Below are 24,251 nucleotides of genomic sequence, written 5' to 3'. Positions count from 1 at the left end.
TGCCAACCAACCTGATCCAAGTGGTCAGAATTTAGCTGATTAACATAGGTTAAATAACAATATATTTAATAACATGTTAATATTTGTTGTGTGTGTAGGTTTGGGTCAGTCCAGCGATTTGATCCACACGTTACAGTCGATGTCTCGAGTGGAGAATCATCATCTGGTTTCACTAGCCAAGAAAGCACGATGGAGCGCAACAAGTCAGGTAAACAAACATGCATAATCCAAAGACATTTATGGAGAACCAGTCCTTAAACAAAAACTGCTGTAAATGTGTTTTGTGTACCGCTCCATCACTGAGTGCCCTCTGCTGGATACACTGTAAATATAGGCTTCTTTACGAAAACCATTGGCTTTCACTGGTGATCACTGGTCATTATTCAGGCATTAATTGAGTCTTATTATTTACTAAAACTAAAATGAATATTAGATGGAAAAACTCCAACTAGAAATAAATATGATTTTAAGCTGAAGTACAAAAAAACGTAAACTGAAATAAGAATAACTTAAAGCTGAATAAAAACTATTTTTAAAAAATACTAATAAAAATGACCAAAGCACAAGATTACTGAATCTTAAATTGAAATGAAATATGAAAATATAAAAATAAAAGCTAATTCAAAATATTGATAAATACTATAATAGTATATAAATGATACTAAAATAATACTGAGTCTGCTAGAGAAACACAACAAACATCTGATTATCAAGCACAATGAAGAGTGTCAAACACGCACAAAATAAGGGGCTGTTCACACTGAGTCACTGATTTGTTTAGTAAAGTTTAACAAAAGTGATCCATCTCCTGTGAAATACTAAAGTCAGGTTAAGGCAAGATTAAATTTATCTTTAGATGTTTATATAACATTCTTTTAAAGTGCATGTAAACAGTTTTGTGACAGTGTGAATTGGACTTTACTCCTTTTGTGTTGGACAGAGCCCATGTGGCATGTTCCTGCTTCATCACGAGGTGTGTCAGTGGGCTCAGCTCCAAGAAGACAGACTCGACAGGACGTTGCAGGGAAGGACTCTCCAAACCGCCACTCTAAGGTAAGAAGTCATCCTCGTTCCTCATCATCAGGTTAATCAGGAGGTTTTCACAAGTTTCCTTTGTGTACTTATCACTCTTCCTCCTGCTCTCTCTCAGGGTGAGGCACACTATTCCAGTCACTCCAGCAGTAACACGCTCTCCAGTAATGCTTCCAGCAGTCACAGTGACGAGCGCTGGTTTGACAGCGTGGGAGGTGGGGTTTCCGGTGCCCTGAGTGACCCCTCAGACCCCGACCCTGACCCTATGGGCAAGGGAGGCTCCAGTGACAGTGGCATCGATGCATCTCTCTACACGCCAAGTCCCAACACTAAAGGAGCCAAACCTAGCCGCAGCCTTGCAGGAACCCCCCATAAACCTTTGCATGGCTCTGCTACCTACAGCGGCTTGCAGGAGCTGTCCGGAGCGGGAGGGAGGGCAGCAGGAGAGGGTCGTCGCAGGGAGTCTTCACCCGTCATTGCATCTGCAAATCAAAGCAAGAACTATCGCACTCGCACATTCCCCCCTCCTGGATCAGCCAATGTCGACAGCTTCAAACCAAGGTATTGTATTTATTCTGAAATGTATAAAGTGAGAGAAAAAATGATTTGATCCCCTGCTCATTTTGTATGTTTGCCCACTGACAAAGAAATGATCAGTCTATAATTTTAATGGTAGGTTTATTTGAACAGTGAGAGACAGAATAACAACAAAAATATCCAGAAAAACGCATAATAAGTATTTGACCCCTTCGCAAAACATGACTTAGTACTTGGTGGCAAAACCCATGTTGGCAATCACAGAGGTCGGACGTTTCTTGTAGTTGGCCACCAGGTTTGCACACATCTCAGGAGGGATTTTGTCCCACTCCTCTTTGCAGATCCTCTTCAAGTCATTAAGGTTTGATTTTTGGCAACTCAAATCGTCAGCTCCCTCCACAGATTTTTTATGTCTGGCTAGGCCACTCCAGGACCTTAATGTGCTTCTTCTTGAGCCACTCCTTTGTTGCCTTGGCCGTGTGTTTTGGGTCATTGTCATGCTGGAATACCATCCACGACCCATTTTCAATGCCCTGGCTGGCTTCAATGCCCTGGCCCTGACGGTACATGGCCCCGTCCATCGTCCCTTTGATGTGGTGCAATTGTCCAGTCCCCTTACCAGAAAAACACCCCCAAAGCATAATGTTTCCACCTCCGTGTTTGAAGGTGAGGATGGTGTTCTTGGGGTCATTCTTCTGTTCTTATCCTCCAAACACGGCGAGTTGAGTTTATGCCAAAGAGCTCGATTTGCTTGGCGATGGTCTTGTAGCCCATTCCAGCCTTGTGTAGGTCTACAATCTTGTCCCTGACATCCTTGGACAGCTCTTTGGTCTTGGCCATGGTGGAGAGTTTGGAATCTGATTGATTGATTGCTTCTGTGGACAGGTTGTCTTTTATACAGGTAACAAACTGAGATTAGGAGTACTCCCTTTAAGAGAGTGCTCATAATCTCAGCTCCTTACCTGTATAAAAGACACCTGGGAGCCAGAAAACTTGCTAATTGATGGGGATCAAATACTTATTTGACTCATTAAAATGCAAATCAATTTATTACTTTTTTTTAAATGCGTTTTCCTGGATTTTTTTTGTTGTTATTCTGTCTCTCACTGTTAAAATAAACCTACCATTAAAATTATAGACTGATCATTTCTTTGTCAGTGGGCAAACATACAAAATCAACAGGGGATCAAATAATTTTTTCCCTCACTGTACACTACTGTTCAAAAGATTGGGGTCAGATTTTTTTTTTATTTTCTTAAAACATTAATACTTTTATTTAGCAACAATGCATTAAATTAATCAAGAGTGGCAGTAAATGCATTTATAATGTTACAAAATATTCCTATTTGAAATAAATGCTGTTCTTTTGAACTTTCTATTAATCAAGAATTTAAAAAAATGTATTATAGTCTACACGTAAAACTGTTTTAACACTGATATTAATAAGAAATATTTCTTGAACACCAACTTGGCATATTAGAATGATTTCTGATGGATCATGTAACACTGACTGGAATAATGATGCAGAAAATTCAGCTTTATCTTATCTTGGTTTTACTGTATTTTTGACCAAATAAACGCAGCCTTGGTGAACATTAGAGACTTTTAAAAACATCTTTCTGATCCCAAACTTTTGAATGTGTACCTTGATTAACATAGCAAAGCACAATACACATACGGGATAATTAAAAACTTTAACACAAAGAAATGTTGTCGTGTAAACTAACTGAAATAAATGAGCTATATCACACGAGTAGCAGTGCGATATGGCTGTACATCAGCACGGCTGTGATTTGGCCGTAGGTAATCACAGCGTGCTGATGTACAGCCATATCGCACAGCTATGAGTGTGATACTGTGTTTACGAATATATAAACACGAATTATATCTAATGCTTAACCACCATAGAGACAGCAGCAAATTCCCGAAAAATTGGCCGAGGTAACTCCCTGGAGCTCACATTTCCGAAAACGTCAATGCAAATTTTAAATAGACGTTATCTTTGTTAACAAACTGCATATTTGAAGTCTTAATAACTACATTCTCACCTAAAAAAAAACTACATTCCGTGACACAAAATCATATTTATATAATTTAAGTGGATTTGGGCGTTTGCCATGACGCTCACTATGAGAAATACTGCAAGCGGAGTGATACAAACGGTGAAATGGTTCTGTTATCACTAGAATATCGCTCGGCTAGAAAAGGCTCTCAGCCAATCAGATTCGAGGACCAGCAAGAACTGTTGTATAAAATGAGTTGAAGTACTACAATAAAAACTTTTGAATGCTAGTGTACCTTGATAGACATAGCGGAGCACAGCACACATATGGGATAATTCAGGTGTGACTGACAAACATGTGCACAAACGGCAGTGATGGGCATTAATAGATTTATGCCTGCAGTTATAGAATGTAATAAATGTGATTTTGTGACCTACCAACATATGAATTGTGTATATTTTTGTTTCTGGGATTTAGGGCCTGCTATACCCCTCAAGGGTACAAGACCCCTGCTATGGGTGATAAACCCCGGCCTTTAAGATCTTCAACAGTCACACCCACGTCAGGCTCCGCCCAGCTGTCAAGCTCCGCCCCCAAGTCCTTTTGTAAAACCAAGAGTGCATGGCAACAGGAGGAGAACAGCACAGCAACCAGCCTCACCTCCACTGACAGCAACAGCAATAAGTATGTGTGTTTATGAAATGTATATTTCATGTTTATGAAATAGATGCATGACAATTGAATCTTGGTCCTGATTATTATGTGTATGCTTTCAGGCAGGTGGATATGAACAGTAAGAACGTGTTCGGACAGCCCCGGTTACGTGCCTCTCTGAGGGACCTGCGCTCACCACGCAGATCTCACAAAAGCACCATCGAGGACGACTTGAAAAAGCTCATCATCATGGACAACCCTACAGAGACACCATCACGGGATGGGGTAAACAAACACTAGAAAGTGACAAAAAATACAAACCTCTGCTTGTATACAAGACAATCAATAAAACTCATTTGTTCAATGTGTGTTTGTGCTTCCCTATAGTCTCCTCATCGGACCCTGCAACGTACTTTCTCAGATGAGAGTCTGTGCAGTGGACGGAGAGATTCTAGTTATGCAAGCACGCCTCTTTTTGAAGGACAAGTGCCGCCCAGTGACCTTCTCTTCACTTGCACGCTGCCTACTCGACGCCACGGACACAACACTAATCATGGAGCCCTCATGCCTAGTAAGAAAGGTAAGTGTCATTTGTTGGTCATAGTCAGTTGGTATGTTTTTACTCTTTCTCTGCTAATAGCTTTGGGATAAACTGTCAATTTTTTATTTTTTTTTCAGTACCATTGTCTGCATCAGAAATATCTCTAACTGAGGTGAAGGATAAGGTTCCACCTCTCAGAAGACTGGACCCTGGACTCATGCCCCTTCCTGACACTGCCTGTGGTCTAGAGTGGTCCAGCCTCGTCAATGCGGCCAAAGCATATGAAGGTATGAGGCTGTGTTTGTCAAACTCAAACTAAGATACTTTAAGTTATGGAAGCCCATTTTATGTTTTGGTTAATCATAATTATTACATAAAAAGTGCATACAAAAAAACTGTGAAGTTGATTATTACCTTTTTTTTTCTCCATCATCATGACTTTTATTTTATAATTTGGACTTAAGTCTTTATGAAACATATTTTATTAAACTTTCCCAGTTTTAATGCAAGTAGAAACCTTTTTTTAATGAAGTACGCTCACTGAGGGACTTGTTTAGTAAGATTTTACCTGAAAAGATTTTAGATTTTTTTTTTATCATATGTTAATTTAAAAAATCTTGTATAGTTTTATTGACTGTATTTGTTTGGATTTATTTTGTGTTTGTAACTCTTGTGTTGTTTCAGTTTGATTTTTGCCATTAGGATGGCCTTGGATGCTGAGATGGCAATGAAAATAATTTACTACTACTACTAAGGCTGTCAAAATGGCTGAAAAACTAAATTAGAATTTTGTACTTAAATATTATCAATATTCGAATTATATTCAAATTTAAAAGGCATCATTTCAGTTAGGGGGAAAAAAAGATTTTGGCTTCTCTCAGATATGGGAACCGAGTACTGCATCGCTAAGCCTTTACATCACGAGAGCGCATCGAGCAAAATATCACTAATGCACGTTTCGTCAAAGCAAAAAAAATAACACTACTATCTTTGCAAAAAGTGCATAGTGTTTAAATTAATGTTTATAAACCATATATAATTAAGTAAGTTGCTTAAACAATTAGAAACAAAACAGCATCATGTATGTATGTATAGTTTAATACAAAGAACCGAAAACCAATCACAAAGAGTACATTTTACGCTTAAAAACATGATGGGGAAAACCTGCCATAGTCTCGAGACATTTTTTAAAAGTTGAACTTACATTAATTTTACATGGCTTTCTAAATATGTGGCTCTCTTGTGCAAGATGCGAGTGCGGCGGTGATAGATGTCCCTATAGAAAATGCGATAAATATGTGTTCTGTGTGAACGGCTTGGTTTCAGTTTTGACGTAAACCGCACCGCATCTAGTGGGTTTAGCTGGATAGGCTAACAAAAACATTCAAATGCAACGACACCTACATCGTCATCGGATCTTGTGTGAAACTGATAAGGCTGCCTGACGCACACCTAAAATTCAAATGCAACGTTTTTGTATTCGAATGTGGATTTTTATTTTAAATTCAACGACTATTCGAAATTCGAATTTTATTTTTGACAGCCGTAACTATTACTTATTTCTTTGACTATATCTCATAATTTTGACATTTTATTTCATAATTTCAAATGTCTCATAATTGCAACTTTTTATCTCATAATTCTCAACTTTTGGGTTGTACTCATTTACCAAAGTATGATTTTTTTTTTTTTTTTTTTTTTTATGTGGCACAAATGGGCTTCCATATTAGAGCCCTGCATTTCAGCTCAGGTCCGACAGGCCCCGACTTTTTATGCCCCTAGGGCCAGGCTTGGGGCCAGTTTTCACGTCATAGTTCAGTTTTAGGCTTCTCCTTATTTTAATATTTTAGACATCCATCAATTAGTGATAAAAAAAAAATTGCCGCGCTGGTGGAAACAACACAAGTGCTACCGCGACTGTGAAGAGAGGCTCGACAGTGTTTAGTGTCCCGCAGTTCTGCATTCAAATACACGCGCTATAGGCTGAAGCTTGACAAAAAGCCCCAGCAAAAGTAATTACCATGAATGTGTCCGGGGGAAATAGCAAGGAGATATTTGAATTATTTACTAATAAACTGGTGACACTTTACAATAAGGTGTCATTTGTTAACATTAGTTGATGTTTTAACTAATATGAACAAAAAATGAACAATACATTTATTACACTATTTATAAATCTTTGTTAATGTTAGTTAATAAAAATAGAGTTCACAGTGCAATAACTAATGTTAACAAGCATAACTTGTGATTTTAATAATGCACTAGTAAATGCTGAAATGAACATCAACTAAGATTAATAAATGCTGTAGAAGTATTCATTCTTAGTTCATGTTGACTCATATAGTTAACTAATGTGAACTAATGAACCTTATTGTAAAGTGTTACCAATAAACTACTGTTTTCTGAGTCCGTGTCGCAAAGATGAAGATGATCCTGACTCGCCGTCTCCTCATTAGACGCGCCTTTAGAGAGAAGTGGATTTTTGGATTATGACCATGGTTATAATGAAAGAGTTTTTGTTTTTTCGATTTGTTTTATTTCGTTAAGTAGTAATTTAAAGCTTTCTATAGAGATATTTGTCATGTGTGTGAGGCATGTATTCGCTGAGTTTCGGTTCATTTTTGTGAAGCGCTCCTGTTCAATACCGAGACAAAAGTAGACCCTTTACAGTTCCGAATCATGTATTACTCTTACCTTTATAAGCAAAAATTACAGCATATTTAAAGCTGTATCCACTAAAAAAAATGCAAGTGATCGCGCTGGCGACTTCATGTCCATCAAAGCACGCTTAAGCTTCCACTCTCTGCACAAACTATTGGATATGTGCCTAACAGCACACATTTATTTAACGTTTAAACATTGTTATATGCTTGAACTGTTTTATATCTATAGATTTTATTTTAGGCAAGTCGTGATGGTTTGAGAAGGCTAAATTGATCAAACATATGATCAGCTCACTGTCTGCCGCTGGCCACTTGGTCGTTACTTTAAAAAACAAAAACTTATTTAACGAACATGAAAAAAATGCTCCAAGTTTGTTTTGTTCTGGCAATCCCATGTAGTACAAAAAGGCTTAAAATAGTAACTCATTAATCTGAATTATTAAATCTGTCTGTTTTTTACAGTGCAAAGAGCTGTTTCTTTATTTTCATTGTCTGAGTCTCACGCGGGCGGCAATGAGTTGAGACCCGTCATCAGCCCGGTGCATTTCCACACGCCACAGACTCCCCGCACCACTCCTACTTTCAGCAGGTAAGACAGACAAACATACACCTGTACTGTGTATATGTATGTGTGTGTGTGTGTATATATATATATATATATATATATATATATATATATATATATATATATATACTTGCTCTTCCTCTGAGTTCTCTGCAGTGTAGGGTTTGTTAACAGTAGTGTTACACCAAGGGCACAATGTTGGCTCTGCATGTTTGCTTAACCTCAAATCAACTCATTCCTTCAATCATGGATTAAGCATTTAAATATTTGGAATAAGAATTTATATGCAAGGATACTGGTATTAACTTGTTTTTAATCTGTGTGTGTTGCAGTGAAGAGGTTCCCAATGACCTGTCTGGGCGTCTATATCATCTGGAAGTCATGCTGAAACAGCTGAACAATGATCTGGAAAAAGTGAGTTACATTGAAGGAACCTGACCAGTGCAGGACAGGTTCATTAGGGACGGGTATTTTGAGTAATTTTATTGCTGAGTATTCAAACACATAAAGTAGTCAGTTACTTGAAACTGAGTTATTTAAAGTTGAAATATGACACATTTGTCAAATGTGATAGTGTTACCAAGTTGTGTTTGATGTGTTTTTATAGGCCAACCCAGTAGTTGGCATCACGCTGGTCCCCTCAACAAAAAGCCAATAGCATTTTTCCATTGGCTTTTGGGTTGCAGAAAATCACAAAAATGACAAACAAAGGTTTATGATTCCTTTCTGAAGCTTAAATACAACCAGCAGAAAGTTAAGCTATAAACGACCTACACCATGGTCACATGACTTCAACGCCACCGCCATTGAGTTTCTGACAACTGTTTCAGTCTTTATTTAAAGTCTACACATTATTTGTGAAGTTCACCCTGGCCAACAAAATGTACAATTCTCTTTAGAAATTCAAAATGAAAGAAAATAAAAGTGAAACTGTTGGCCATTTTTGGAGACATCCTTGTAATTACGTTTCTCTCTTCCTCTCCTCCTCTGTTCCTTCCTGTCCCATTCTCTCAGGAGAAGCAGGACAAGGCAACGTTGTTAGCAGAGATGGCTAATCTGAGGCAGAACAACCAGCGTCTGCAGGAGGAATCGCACTCAGCCAGTGAACAGCTCCGCAAGTTCAGCAAACTCTTATCCTCTACCATTCCCGAGAGGAAATGACTGTGCCCTTTCATTTGAGAGAAGATGAGATTTGCCTAATACGGCACGCTCTGTGCCAACAGCTAATTTACTTCACAGTCTCTTATTGTCCAGTACATCCACTGTCCCGCTCGCTCTCATCTAGGCAAGTCTGCCAGCTCGTCCTCACCCCACACCAAACTGTGAGCTTTACGAAAAGTGTGACGGAAGGAAACCGAAAGAATTTATGCAGGTCTGCCCGATGACTTGAGACTTTAAAGCTTTAACCTAAAGCCGGTACAGAAGTACAAATGTCTATTTTTAAACAAACAAACAAACACACACACGATTGCTACCTTGAAACGAGCAAGCTCCTCATCTGGTCGAACTACTTTCGGAACTATTTTCTCATTGTAGATTTATTTTTGTACGCGACGAGTTGACACTAAGCTTGAGCCAGTAAAACTGAGAGACGCTAAACATCAGAGAGGCCTATTTACTGCACAGTCAGCTCAACAGCCAAACAGAAAATCGACACTTGAGCCACGTGAGAGATCCTACCTTTCCCAAAACGTTGAGAGAAATCACGGTACTGTAATTATGAGGAGAAAGGAACGACTCGCAGATAACACGTCACTGTAAAGTATAGTTCTACATCGCATAATCTCATGTGCAGGTACATTGTGTTCATATTTATAGTTCAAACCATCCTCATCTCAACTGATTTATCATCCTATAGTGACTGAAACTCTGCAATAATGGCTCTGTAGATCTTCACTTCTCCAGAGATGGAGAACCGCCGCCGCTTTCTGACCAGTGATAGCAACCACTACTAAAACTGTGATGTTACACCCAAGTCTTTGATCGTTTCCTCTGTGCATGGACATCGGTCAGTCTTTTAAGTGACAGCAAATGCCACTTGCTCTCTTATGTATGGTTTCGGCATAGCACTGTGTGTGTAAACTTGGGCTGTTCTGTCAGATTTCGACACTGTATATGTATATGCAAAGCCGACACTAAGAAACCCTAGTCAGCTGTGTTCCATACAGACTCTATTTTTCTATTTGTATTTAGTTCAGGTTTATCAGGTGAAACGACTGTTGGCAATAGATAGCTGTTTTCAACTTCTAGACAGATCATCGTGTTTACATACTAAGACGATCCACGCTGTACTCTGTTATGCGCTCTAACTGGAATAACAGTCAGGCTGGATCGAATATGGTTTATCATGTACCCCATGTTACTCTGTACATGTCTGCCTTAAAGTGGTCAGCTGTGACCAGTGATGTGTTGTAATTTACGACCCATATCAGCTCTCTCCATCCCTTTAACCTGATGCGACTGGAAAAAATATCTCCTCCTCTCAGGACCCGTAAGCTGCCCTTTCGATGACCTGATCTGTTCGTTTCTGACCTATTTATTCACATCAAAAGAAAAGCACTGCAACAGTCGGTTGACTTTATATTGTATTAGTCATCATAGCTAATATAAGTGAAAATATAATGTGTCTGCTCTGCTCAGACACACAAAAACAACTATATACATGTTTATGACAGTAAATAGCATTGTAAAACGCAAACGTTTTTGTTTATTTATGGGGTGAGAGATACAAATAAGACCTGACGTCATTCATTGCAGCTGTTTTAGTAGTGTAACTGTACATACAGTGATTTTATACCAAGCTTTGAACTGCTGATATCTAACGTTAAATGTTCTCCCCACTATAAAAAATTCTTTCATTCACTCGCCCTCATGTTGTTCCAAACCTGTATGGCTTTATTTCTTCTATGGAACATGAAAGAAGTTATTCTGAATAACTAAAGCGTTCCATTGTGTTCGTTTTAAGTTCCACAGAAGAAAGCAAGTCATACAGGTTTGGAACAACACGTGAGAATGTGTTTTTGGGTGGACTGTACCTTTAAATAAAAGCCTGTATACATGTTGGAAGCTTTTATTTATACATAATCACTCTGGACTTGCGAAATTCAAATGATCAGAATGATAAGCTCATTTGCCCCACTGTTTTAGATCCATTTTTACAGATTTATCAGATTCTCATCTCATTGCTGTGACTACAAGAACTTCACCCACTGTGTGTTTTTCTGTTAATGAAGTGGGAGGTTTTTCCAGACTCACTCAGTTCTGGGTTACTGGGTGTCATATCTGCACCGTGGATTGTCTTATGATTTCTGTTTGTTTGATAGTTGGGTGGAGGTGTTTTTATTAAGTTCTTTTTTTATTTTTAAAAGGTAAATATGAGTAATATACTTGTGAAAACATCTATGTGCATCTGTGTTGCGCATTCTTAAATCATGGCAAATTATATAATCCAGCTGTAATATTTGAAGGTTTATTTTTATGTGTAATATTTTGACTATTTATTTTGATTCTTTTTTTAAATACAGAAAGTCAAATTCAAGGTGAAAATAACAAGATTTGGTAACATTATTGGAGGGTACTGAGTTGATGTATTTTTTAGTTTGTCCTTTATATTTTGATTCATGATCTTTTGTACAAAGCTGATTTTACGCTTTTATTTCTTTTCTTTTTTTTAAAGAAACTTTATTGTAATTCTTCTTTTTGTCTCTGTTTCCATTAGCTTCATGCATGAAACAGTGGCTCTAATGCCTCGATTAACTATTGATAACTGATCAATCTTTCAGTTTCTTTTGGGGATGTTGTATCAATGAGTGTACATTTAATATGTGTAAATTATGTTTTCATTATTTTATAAAAAATATATTAAAATATTTCATAATTATAACATTCTTGGCCATTATTTTATTTGACTAATATTTTAAGCTACACTGGAAGAGCAAAGATGTACAAATGTTGGCTTGTTAGTAATTTACACATTCTGTTGCTAAGTCTGTATTCTTGACGAGTTCACACTATGAGGAATACAAGTCTAACAAGTTCATTTATTGAATCAAAGCTTGCAAAAAAGGGACAGTTTACTCTAAAATTAAAGTTCTGTCACCCTCAAGTAGTTCCAAACCTGTATGAGTTTCTCTCTTCTGATGAGCACAAAAGAAGATATTTTGAAGAATGTGTGTAACCAAACAGTTGCTGGTCCCCACTGACTCTTTTATTTTTTTTTGCACTCAGATTCCAGATATATTAAGAAATTCAGTGGGGACCAGCAACTGATTGATTGCGTAAATGATGACAGACTTTTTACTACCAAATGGTACAAAACTCTGCTGCTCGAGCCCTCACATATAACAAAAAATCAGCACATATCACTCCCATCCTTCACCAACTTCACTGGCTTAAGGTGGCCAAACGTATTCAGTTCAAACTCTTAGTTTTAGTCTATAAGGCCTGTAATGGCCTCGCGCCTCAATACCTGGTCAAGTTAGTGCAACCATATGTTCCTGCACGGACTCTCAGATCTAGCAATGAGAACTTGCTTGTTGTGCCCAAGTATAAACTCTCTACCGTGGGTGGTAGGGCTTTCTGTATTATAGGCCCTAAGCTATGGAATAAGCTATATTATTATTATTATTATTACTACATAAACGGAAGGAACACTTCCATGTCGAGCCGCTGCTGCCACCACAGAGAACAACAGCGCCGCCCACTGGAATAAAAGATTGTCGGGTTGACTGTTGTTACTTGCTCCCTCTGCTGGTCGTAAATGCGTATAGCACGATAAATAGAAGGCATTTACATGTTGGTATATTAATGCATATATAAACATAAATAAAAATGTAATTATTTCCCATAAATTATTTATTTTTATTTATTTATGAATGTATGAATGAATGAATGAATGGGAGACAAAATCATTGTGCATGTATGAAGCTTTTAATGCTAGGATCATTACCAGGGTTGCCAGGTCCACGTAACAAAACTAGATCAACTGGTACTCAAAACTAGCCCAGTCGCATTTCAGGAGAAAATGTCGCATTTCAAAATTGTGTTCTAGGGGGTCTAGGCCTCCCAGAGGATCCCACCTTGGTCGACATCATGTTCCGCACTAAAAAAACATCAGTATAAAGGTATGGAAACTCCAATCATTACATAGACTTTATTTTTTACATTTTTGTTTAAACACTGTGTTCTAAACAAACATGAATTAACAATATATACAGGTGCATCTCAATAAATTAGAATGTCGTGGAAAAGTTCATTTATTTCAGTAATTCAACTCAAATTGTGAAACTCGTGTATTAAATAAATTCAATGCACACAGACTGAAGTAGTTTAAGTCTTTGGTTCTTTTAATTGTGATGATTTTGGCTCACATTTAACAAAAACCCACCAATTCACTATCTCAACAAATTAGAATATGGTGACATGCCAATCAGCTAATCAACTCAAAACACCTGCAAAGGTTTCCTGAGCCTTCAAAATGGTCTCTCAGTTTGGTTCACTAGGCTACACAATCATGGGGAAGACTGCTGATCTGACAGTTGTCCAGAAGACAATCATTGACACCCTTCACAAGGAGGGTAAGCCACAAACATTCATTGCCAAAGAAGCTGACTGTTCACAGAGTGCTGTATCCAAGCATGTTAACAGAAAGTTGAGTGGAAGGAAAAAGTGTGGACGAAAAAGATACACAACCAACCGAGAGAACCGCAGCCTTATGAGGATTGTCAAGCAAAATCCATTCAAGAATTTGGGTGAACTTCACAAGGAATGGACTGAGGCTGGGGTCAAGGCATCAAGAGCCACCACACACAGACGTGTCAAGGAATTTGGCTACAGTTGTCCTCTCCTGAACCACAGACAACATCAGAGGCATCTTACCTGGGCAAAGGAGAAGAAGAACTGGACCGTTGCCCAGTGGTCCAAAGTCCTCTTTTCAGATGAGAGCAAGTTTTATATTTCATTTGGAACCCAAGGTCCTAGAGTCTGGAGGAAGGGTGGAGAAGCTCATAGCCCAAGTTGCTTGAAGTCCAGTGTTATATTTCCACAGTCTGTGATAATTTGGGGTGCAATGTCATCTGCTGGTGTTGGTCCATTGTGTTTTTTGAAAACCAAAGTCACTGCACCCGTTTACCAATAAATTTTGAAGCACTTCATGCTTCCTTCTGCTGACCAGCTTTTTAAAGATGCTGATTTCATTTTCCAGCAGGATTTGGCACCTGCCCACACTGCCAAAAGCACCAAAAGTTGGTTAAATGACCATGGTGTTGGTGTGCTTGACTGGCCAGCAAACTCACCAGACCTGAACCCCATAGAGAATCTATGGAGTATTGTCAAGAGGAAAATGAGAAACAAGAGACCAAAAAATGCAGATGAGCTGAAGGCCACTGTCAAAGAAACCTGGGCTTCCATACCACCTCAGCAGTGCCACAAACTGATCACCTCCATGCCACGCCGAATTGAGGCAGTAATTAAAGCAAAAGGAGCCCCTACCAAGTATTGAGTACATATGAACATACTTTCCAGAAGGCCAACAATTCACTAAAAAATTTTTTTTTATTGGTCTTATGAAGCATTCTAATTTGTTGAGATAATGAATTGTTGGGTTTTTGTTAAATGTGAGCCAAAATCATCACAATTAAAAGAACCAAAGACTTAAACTACTTCAGTCTGTGTGCATTGAATTTATTTAATACACGAGTTTCACAATTTGAGTTGAATTACTGAAATAAATGAACTTTTACACGACATTCTAATTTATTGAGATGCACCTGTATATATATTGTTGTTAATTGTCCTAATGCTAATGAATTAAAACCTATTATAAAGTGTTATCTTAATGTAATATCTAGTATTTTTGTGACCCTGGACCACAAAACCAGTCATAAGTAGCATGAGTATATTTGTAGCAATAGCCAACAATACATTGTGTCAGAATGATCGATTTTTCTTTTATGCCAAAAATCAAGCCAAAAATGTATTTAATTTTTGATTAGTAATATGCATGGCTAAGAACTTAATTTGGACAACTTTAAAGGTGATTTTCTCAATATATATACATATATATATTTTGGCACCCTCAGATTCCAGATTTTCAAATAGTTGAATCTTAGCCAAATATTGTCCTGTCCTAACAAACCATACATCAATGGAATGTATGTATAAATCTCAATTAAAAAAAAAAAATGGACCCTTATGACTGGTTTTGTGTTCCAGGGTCACATTTGTTCAATTGAGAAGACCTGGATGCCTTTTAAAAATGAAATAGGCTATTTAAATGATAAAGCTGTTTTTCCCAGCAACAATTAAATTTAAAAAAAATGTCCAATGTCAATATGAGAACCAATGAAGCATTTTTTATTTGATCATAGTTCAGTGTTTAAATCAAGACAACAAATGGAAAAACAGCTTCCGTTCAGTGTGTTTACTTGGTAACTGGTTCACTGTATCACACAGCCCTGACCCACACCAGATCACACCTCTCACACAGCTTCCGTTCAGAGTTCATTTACTTGGTAACTGGTTTACTGTCACCGCCACGACATGACACCTCTCGAGTCGGGCCCACTGGCAGGAAGCAGGGGCTAAATTTGTTCGGTTGATCGCGTTCCGGGGTATAAAATACATGCTTTTTTGGCGGCGTTCCCCTGGTAAATGCGCACTCCAGGGGCTAACTATGAGGTTATTGGGGTCGCTTCAACCCCTGGACATCATAACAACCCGTGGCAACACTGTTAGGCTGATGGTACACAGGGCAACTTTTTGAGCAACGTTGCTTGGGCACTTTCTAATTGAGAATGGGTAACAAATTTTCTATTTGTATATTTTAGATCAGTCGTGGGCTCGGTGTCTCACCTGGTTGCCCGTTGGCAGCAATATTTCCCGTATCTTCCTTGATTCCCCCATGTAAATATAAGAGTAACCTCTATATAAGCATTTAAGTATAATAATATAATAGTAATAACTTTTATATCGTTCAACCTGTGTAAATACGATCATTACGCAGTTAGCGAACATTGAGCGCCTGTCCCTTTAAGATGACGTCTACCTCAGCCAGACTGACATCACCATGGCGGAAGCGCAGTCAAAAGCGGCTGCTGCAGACTGTACACCCCCCAATACACGCCTGAATAAAAGAAGAATTTAGAAGAGGACGACATAGCTTTTATTAGTTCGCCACGCACAAGTATTATAAACATCTAGCGACTTCAGATGCGAGAGTAATGCTGCTGCTGTAGGTGGTGACTGACTTTCTAGCTGCAGCGCGGCTGAAGTCCAGCTCAAGTGTAGACAGACTGAGTTTATTCAGTGATTGCATGATTAATAGACACAGTTTAGTGACTCCAGACGGAAGGGCGTAAACAGTGTATATGTTGCGTATTTTTTGCTCTTGGAAGGTGCAGTTATTACAGACGTTCCTGGTGTGAACGTTATCTAAATTCTTTTTTAACACGGTAACTTAAACTCGCTTTATTAACGTGAAATGTGACGTTTTGAACGGGAAAAGTAATGTTTGTAGAGTAAAAGTCGTCTCTGGTTCTTGTTTACGAGGCAAATTAAGAGGACCTGACACACCTCAGGCTGAGTATTCCTGTGGAAAACACCTTAGTAAAGCATTCCCCGTTTTGTAAGGCTCTGAAATGTCTTATAAATGAGTGTTTTATCCAGCATCAGCGCGCGCTGCACGGTAACAATAGCGGTAGTGGACAAAGTTGGCCGTTTAAAGTACTGACGTGTCTTTTGGCGTGCGGTCAGTGCCGAAGCTGGAGGGACACGCCTGTCGCCGTTGCTCCCAGCATCTTTAACCGGGAGTCAGCCGTCAACGCCACGTTAAAATGTCAAGAGCCGGCCGAAGATCCAAAGCTTTGCATGTTAATAACGGGTACACGCTGGCAGGATGCGATCCGCCGAGAACGGCGCGCGCGCGTGCTGCTGCTGTGTCTCTGCGGCGCGCTGTCGCTGGTTATGATCCTGGCGCTGTATCTGTCTGCAGAGCCCTCCAGCAGCCTACAGCAGCATGCTGCACATCTCATCAGGGACAGGGTGAGTTGACATTGAGCTGGAATGAGTTCGTGCATTTCCACCACGTTACGACGAGTACAGTAATTCTTACTGTAAGAAATCTTTTGACCCAAAGATAAAAAAAAAAATTCTGTCATTATTTACTCTTGAATCATGTAATTCCATCCTCATGATTGAATTTGCAAGGTTATTTTAGTTAACTAAAACTATTAATTGAAAATGTTATTTGAAATGAAGCTAAATAATACTAAAATAACACTGCTTTTCTTACATGCAGGACAAAGGTAGATGTTAGGCAGAATGTTCACATTGCTGTTTTCAATAAAGCAGATGGGCACAGACTGTCATGCTCCAAAAAAGAAAAAAAAACCTCACCGTAAAATAGGCAAATTGTGCATTGTATTTGCACACAAGTATGTACTACCATTATGGTTTTATTTTTGTCAGTATGTGGCCCTCCACAGCTCAATCTGCTTAATTCCAAACTGCTCCAGTACACCAACTGTGAAGTTTCTAGTAATCCTGAAGACCTTGATTAGCTGGTTCAGGTTTGCTTTGCTTAGCTAGGGTTGGACCTAAATTCTGCAGGAAGAGATAATTATGAACATGTGCTCACCTCTTCCTTTCTGCATTATTTCTGCAGAATGCTCATAAGCCAAATAAATACTCTGTGGCACAAATAAAGAAGTTTGCAGCACAGGTGGATGGGCATCGGCTCTGGGAGACTCACCTGCGGCCCCTGCTTATTGAACGAGTGCCTGGAACTGCAGGCAGTCAGACCATACGGCAGGTAATGCGTCAGCCTGAACGATACATGTTCTACTGCTATCTAAACATCTTCAATCACAGCATGATTACCTTCCTTGCTGAAAATGTACTCACCTGCAGGCCGTCCAAGATGTAGTTAAGTTTGTTTCTTCATTTGAACAGATTTGGTGAAATTTATCATTACATCACCTGCTCACCAGTGGATCTTCTACAGTGAATGGGTGCCGTCAGAATGAGAGTACAAACGGCTGATGAAAACATGACAGTAATCCACGCGACCCCAGTTAATTAACATCTTGTGAAGCGAAAAGCTGTGTGTTTGTAAGAAATAAATGCATCATTAAGATGTTTTTAACCTCAAACTTTTGCTAAAATACGAGTCTTCTGTTCATTATATTGCTTTCTCTAGTGAAAAAGTCATCTTGTATGAATCAAGAAAGATATATGCACAAATCAAACACTATTTTACAGTTCTAAACAAATACGTCAGTGGATTTTGATAGGGAAGGACAACAGGGGGTGGTCTTTATTATGACCAGGAGCATTGGTTTAAAGTAAAAAAAAAAAAGCCTTGACGTTTTTATTTCTTACAAACATGCAGCTGTTCACATCACAAAATATTTATTGATAGACTAGGGTCGTGTGGATTATTGTGATGGTTTTATCAGCTGTTTGGACTCTCATTCTGACGGCACCCATTCACTGCAGAGGATCCATTGATGAGCGAGTGATGTAATGCTACATTTCTCCTACATTTACATCTATGATGGCTCTCAGGGTGAGTAAAATTTCAGCTATTTTTTTTATTTTGAGTGAACTATTCCTTTAAGTATCTTCTTCTGAAAAGCATGCAGTAAAGGTCATTAAAGTTCTCTCACCTCTTCCAACTACAGCATATCTTGTCCCAGCTGGGTTCACTGTCAGCAGGATGGACGCTGGAGGAGAATTCTTTCGTGTCATCTACCCCGAAGGGTAAAGTGACCTTCACCAACGTGCTGGCAGTTCTGGACCCCTCGGCTCCTCGCAGGCTGCTCCTAGCATGCCACCATGACTCCAAGATCATACCTACAGACCCTAAAAACCCCAAGCGGGTGTTTGTGGGTGCCAGTGATTCAGCCATACCCTGTGCTATGATCTTGGAGCTCGCCACTGCTCTGGACACACAGCTTAAAGCCCTAAAACTGCAGGTAGATCACAATCATGAGGAAAAGGGTTCTTGAAATGAAATGGAAACCTAAAAGACTTTCAAATCACATGAGCCAATATTTTCATGAGCCAGTATTCACAATAGAACATAGATAACATAAATATTTAAACTGAGAAATTTTACAATTTTATGCACAAAATGACCTCATTTCAAATTTGATGCTTGATACAGGTCTCAAAATAGTTTGGACGGGGGCATGTTTACCATGGTGTAGCATCTCCTCTTCTTTTCAAAACAGTTTGAAGACGTCTGGGCATCGAGGTTATGAGTTTCTGGAGTTTTGGTGTTGGAATTTGATCCCATTTTTGCCTGATATAGGTTTCCAGCTGCTGAAGAGTTTGTGGTCGTCTTTGACATATTTTTCATTTAATGATGCGCCAAATGTTCTCTATAGGTGAAAGATATGGACTGCAGACCAATTCAGCACCCGGACTCTTCTACTACGAAGCCATGCTGTTGTAATAGCTGCAGTATGTGGTTTTGCATTGTCCTGCTGAAATACACGTCGTCTGGAGGGGAGCATATGTTGCTCTAAAACCATTATATACCTTTCAGCATTCATAGCACCTTCCAAAACATGCAAGCTGCCCATACTGTATGCACTTATGCACCCCCATACCATCAGAGATACTGCTTTTGAACTGAACGCTAATAACACGCTGGAAGGTCTCCTCCTCTTCAGCCGGGAGGACACAGCGTCCGTGATTTCCAACAAGAATGTCAAATTTGACCATAGAACACTTTTTTGAAACAGTCCATTTTAAATGAGCCTTGGCCCACAGGACACAATGGCACCATGTTCCCATATGGCTTCCTTTTTGCATGATAGAGCTTTAGTTGGCATCTGCAGATGGCACGGAGGATTGTGTTTACCGACAGTGGTTTCTGGAAGTATTCCTGGGCCCATTTAGTGATGTCAATGACAGAATCATGCCGATGAGTGATGCAGTGTCGTCTGAGGGCCCGAACACCACGGGCATCCAACAAAGGTCTTCGGCCTTGTTCCTTACGCACAGAGATTTCTCCAGTTTCTCTGAATCTTTTGATGTTATGCACTGTAGATGATGAGATTTGCAATTTGACTTTGAGGAACGTGGTTTTTAAAGTGTTCCACAATCTTTTTACATACTCTTTCACAGATTGGAGATAGAGATCTGCACCCACAGGACCCAACGCAACAGGGTGCGGTGCGGGACAGCTCTTGATGGGCGAGTGCGGTGCCTGGTGCGGGCGGGAAGAGACGTGTGTGTGTGTGTGTGTGCGGGATGCGGGAGAATAAAATGATTCGCGGGACTCCCGCAAAATAGAAATTATCTAAACATAAAATGTCTAAAACATATAAATTATTTATCTGTTCTACAAAAGCAAGAAGAACAACTAATATTAACATTAAAATGATTGACATGTGCAAGCTAGGCAGAGTTTCTATTTATAACACGTGTTTAAAGGGTTTTGCAATGTAGCTAATCACAGACTCAGCTGTTGATTTCTGGAATGCAATGGTCAATCAGAGGTGATTAAGTTAGATTCCACTCACCGCAGTGCTGAAATTGCGTGCTCACGAATTCTCTCATTTTAACACACAGAGTGTAGACATTGTGAAAGATTCATTGTGCATATGTTCATTGTGTTATAACAGAGCTTTATGAGATCGCGATTAACTGAGATGTCAGCTTTTAGTGATGATAAAGGAAGCGCTGCTCGCATTCTGCCAAACCAGGCACGCAGCAGCCCATGCTTGCTTTTCTGTAAAAAATAACAGTGGTTTGTGAATGTTGATGCTTAGCCTAAATAACAAATATTTTACAAATTAGTTTATGCTGGGATGTTATGGAGCTTAGGAGATGTTACAGAACCATTTAATGTAAATTTCTTCGATGTATGGAAAAACCTATATAGATTACTTTTTTGCGGGCGGTAGCGGGACAAAACATGAATGTCGTGGGCATGAGCGGGACCAGATAAGAGATATTTCTGCGTGCGCAGGACGGAAAAATCCGTCCCACGCAGGTCTCTAGAGAGCCTCTGCCCATCTTTACTTCTGAGAGACTCTGCCTCTCTAAGTCATCCCTTTTATAGCTAATCATGTTACAGACCTGATGTCAATTAACTTATTTAGTTGCTAGATGTTCTCCCAGCTGAATCTTTTCAAAGTTTCTTGCTTTTTCAGCCCTGTGTTGCCCCCGTGCCAACTTTTTGAGACCTGTAGTAGGCATCAAATTTGAAATGAGCTCATTTAGTGGATGTGTAAAATTTTTCCGTTCAAACATTTATGTTCTCTATGTTCTATTGTTGATAAAATATTGGCTCATGTGATTTGAAAGTGTTTTAGTTTTAATTTTATTCAAATTTAAAAAACGTCCCAACATTTCCAGAATTTGGGTTGTACCTGCATCCTCTCTTTCTGTCTTTCTCTCCAGAGGTCTGCGGTGACATTGCAGTTGGTGTTTTTTGATGGAGAGGAGGCATTTGAGGAATGGACAGAAACAGACTCTCTCTACGGTTCTCGTCATCTGGCTGAGCTTATGGCCCGTACTCCCCACCTTTCTGGATCCACCAAAACCACTCTTCTCCAGGCAGTGGTGAGGTTGTGTGTACTAAGATTAGTCTGTTTGTTTTTCATATATTTTGCTCTATGATTAATGGTAAAGAAGGTTTATGGATGAGAGGTTTTTAGTTCAGTTCAATTTGAAATTTGACCATATTTTTATTTAACTGTATAATTATTTTATTATTGCTAAAATTACTTTACAATATCATAGTAATACTACAGTAATAATAGATTTTTATTTATTTTCATTTTATTTTGATTAATCATCCTAGATCCGAGGAGAGAAATGTTAAAACAACAAAATAATTTACTATAAGTTTAAATTAGTGCTGTCAAACGATTGAGATTAATCGCATACAAAATAAAAATTTTTGTTTACATAATATATGTGTGTGTACTGTGTATATATAGATACACTCACATACAGTATATATTTTGGAAATATTTACATGCATAAAAATGTATATATTTATATTCTTATGTTATATTATATATAAATATATTATATATACACATAACATATGTTTCTTAAATATATACATGCATGTTTGTATTTACATATACATAATGTACACAGCACACACATATATTATGTAAACAAAAACTTATTTTTGATGTGATTAATCATGTTTAATAGTTTGACAGCACTAGTTTAATTGTGATTTTATATTTGATGTAATATTATATTAATAACAATTTTATTTAATTGTATTGTTTTATTTCGATATTTATTTTACCTTACAGTAATAATATAATGGTAGTAATAGATTTTAATTTAAATTGTATTTTAAATAATTGTCTCACACTAGACCTGAAGAAGGAAATGTTAAAACAAAAAAATATACACTGGTAAATTGATTTATTACCTTTTAATATTTATAATGTCCTGTGAATACCCTTTATCTATCTATCTATCTATCTATCTATCTATCTATCTATCTATCTATCTTCCAGGATCTGTTAGTCCTCCTGGACCTGCTTGGTGGCCCAGAACCATTGATTGTCAATCACTTTGATAACACAGCCAGATGGTTTGACCGACTGATCGCTGCAGGTATAAGTTCAAAACAACCCTGATTGGGTTGCAGCCTAAAAATGCATGATGTCAGCCAGCAGTCAGCATCCCTCTCTGTTTCTCTTTCAGAGAAGAGACTCCATAAACAGGGTTTGTTGACCTCTCACCCATCAGAACAGAGTTACTTCAGGAAAGATTTTTATCTTGGTCCCGTGCAGGATGATCACATTCCATTTTTAAACAGAGGTCAGTAAACAGGCAAGACAACATATACAACTTTTCTAATCGACTTTTTAAAACCTATTAATACTTTTTTCAGCAAAGATGCATTCAGTTGATCAAAAGTGACAAAAAAGTGTTACAAAAAAAATTATATTTCAAATAAATGCTGTTCTTTTCGACTTTTTATTCATCAGAGAATCCTGAATTTTTTTTTTTTGCATGGTTTCCACAAAAATATTACGAAGTACAACTGTTTTTCAACCTTGATAATAATAAGAAATATTTCTTGAGCACCAAATCAGCATATTAGAATGATTTCTGGAGGATCATGTGACACTAAAGTCTGTAGTGATGACTGCTGAAAATTCAGTTTTGCCATCACAGCTATAAATTACAATTTAAAATGCATTCAAATAAAAAAAAAAAAAGTTATTTTAAATTGTAATCATATTTCACAATATCCATGTTTTTGCTGCTGTATTGCAACTTTAATGATAAGAGACTTTTTTTCAAAAACATTTAAAAAATATTTCTGACTCCAACCTTTTGAATAGTAGTGTAGCCTATATAAAATTCAAGTGTTGTTTACTTTTGTTGTTCAAACAACATAAAGCAAATGCATCAAACAAGTTTAATTTGTTCTGTTTATACCCTTGGACCAGGTGTACCTGTGCTTCACTTGATCCCCACACCATTTCCTGTGTTCTGGCACACACTGGATGACGCAGAGGAGAGGATGCACAGGCCCACGGTGGAAAACCTAACTAGAATCCTGGCCATCTTCGTGGCTGAGTACCTGAGCCTCTAAACATGCTATAATAATGATCATCCTACAGCAGACGCTTACAGCACATGACCCCGTGTTCAGTGCAGTTAAATGTGTGATGTAGGAGCTGATAATAATCATAGTAATAATAATAATAGAGCCATAGATCAGAATAACCAAAGAGACACATAGCATAATGATGTGTTTATTTGGGGTGTGAATGGTACATACTGAAGAGATCTATATTTTTCTGCTGAAACGAGCCATATGTCATAATAGGACAAACACTCATGTTACGGAAGCTGTATGAGCCCTAATTTCATCCTTTAAAAGACTGTTAGACCATAAGTTTGTGATTTCATATCATTCATTGATTATGACTTTGAAGTGAAGTTTGTTTAATGACTGTTTTCACGTAGTTCATTAATCATCATTTGCACAGTATTTGCTGATGAACTGCATTTTAAATGCTGTTCATTCATGCTCCATTGGGGAAAGGCAGAGGAGGTGCACTTTACAAGAAGGTCAGTATGAAAGACTTTGAGAGACACTTGTTTTAAGAATCTGTGTGTAGCATGTGACCTGAGAGAGATGGATCTTATTTTTTACATTTCTTAGTCATTGAGCTGTTACCATTCTGAGCCTAAAGACCATGTCAAGGGTCTAATGTATATTTGTAATAAACCTAAGGAGACACTGGATTTGAGTC

The 24,251-nt window shown here is 38.3% G+C and overlaps 2 protein-coding genes across 3 annotated transcripts in view; both read left to right on the top strand.

Moving 5' to 3' along the window:
- sipa1l3 (signal-induced proliferation-associated 1 like 3) overlaps positions 1 to 11,907 on the top strand; it is a 92,805-nt gene extending 80,898 nt beyond the window's left edge. For both annotated transcript variants that reach the window (XM_058750855.1, XM_058750854.1), the window contains 10 exons: positions 99 to 208; positions 941 to 1,053; positions 1,151 to 1,593; positions 4,050 to 4,256; positions 4,349 to 4,511; positions 4,614 to 4,806; positions 4,905 to 5,054; positions 7,893 to 8,019; positions 8,328 to 8,409; positions 9,010 to 11,907. In XM_058750855.1, coding sequence (XP_058606838.1) covers positions 99 to 208; positions 941 to 1,053; positions 1,151 to 1,593; positions 4,050 to 4,256; positions 4,349 to 4,511; positions 4,614 to 4,806; positions 4,905 to 5,054; positions 7,893 to 8,019; positions 8,328 to 8,409; positions 9,010 to 9,156 — 1,735 coding nt within the window. In that variant the 3' untranslated portion in view covers positions 9,157 to 11,907. The remainder of the gene's footprint in view (positions 1 to 98; positions 209 to 940; positions 1,054 to 1,150; positions 1,594 to 4,049; positions 4,257 to 4,348; positions 4,512 to 4,613; positions 4,807 to 4,904; positions 5,055 to 7,892; positions 8,020 to 8,327; positions 8,410 to 9,009) is intronic.
- Positions 11,908 to 15,508: 3,601 nt separating this feature from the next.
- On the top strand, positions 15,509 to 24,241 carry qpctla (glutaminyl-peptide cyclotransferase-like a). Its single transcript, XM_058751957.1, is given in 8 exon segments — positions 15,509 to 16,897; positions 16,899 to 17,034; positions 17,657 to 17,803; positions 18,675 to 18,968; positions 21,409 to 21,570; positions 22,494 to 22,593; positions 22,684 to 22,800; positions 23,439 to 24,241. Coding segments are annotated over 8 exon segments (1,173 nt in total). The 5' UTR covers positions 15,509 to 16,826; the 3' UTR covers positions 23,585 to 24,241.
- Positions 24,242 to 24,251: the final 10 nt, after the last annotated feature.

The sequence above is a fragment of the Onychostoma macrolepis genome, chromosome 18 (assembly GCF_012432095.1).
Source record: "Onychostoma macrolepis isolate SWU-2019 chromosome 18, ASM1243209v1, whole genome shotgun sequence".
NCBI lineage: Eukaryota > Metazoa > Chordata > Actinopteri > Cypriniformes > Cyprinidae > Onychostoma > Onychostoma macrolepis.
The sequence above is the reverse complement of the archived record's forward strand: the minus strand, read 5'-3'. Positions and strand labels throughout refer to the sequence as shown.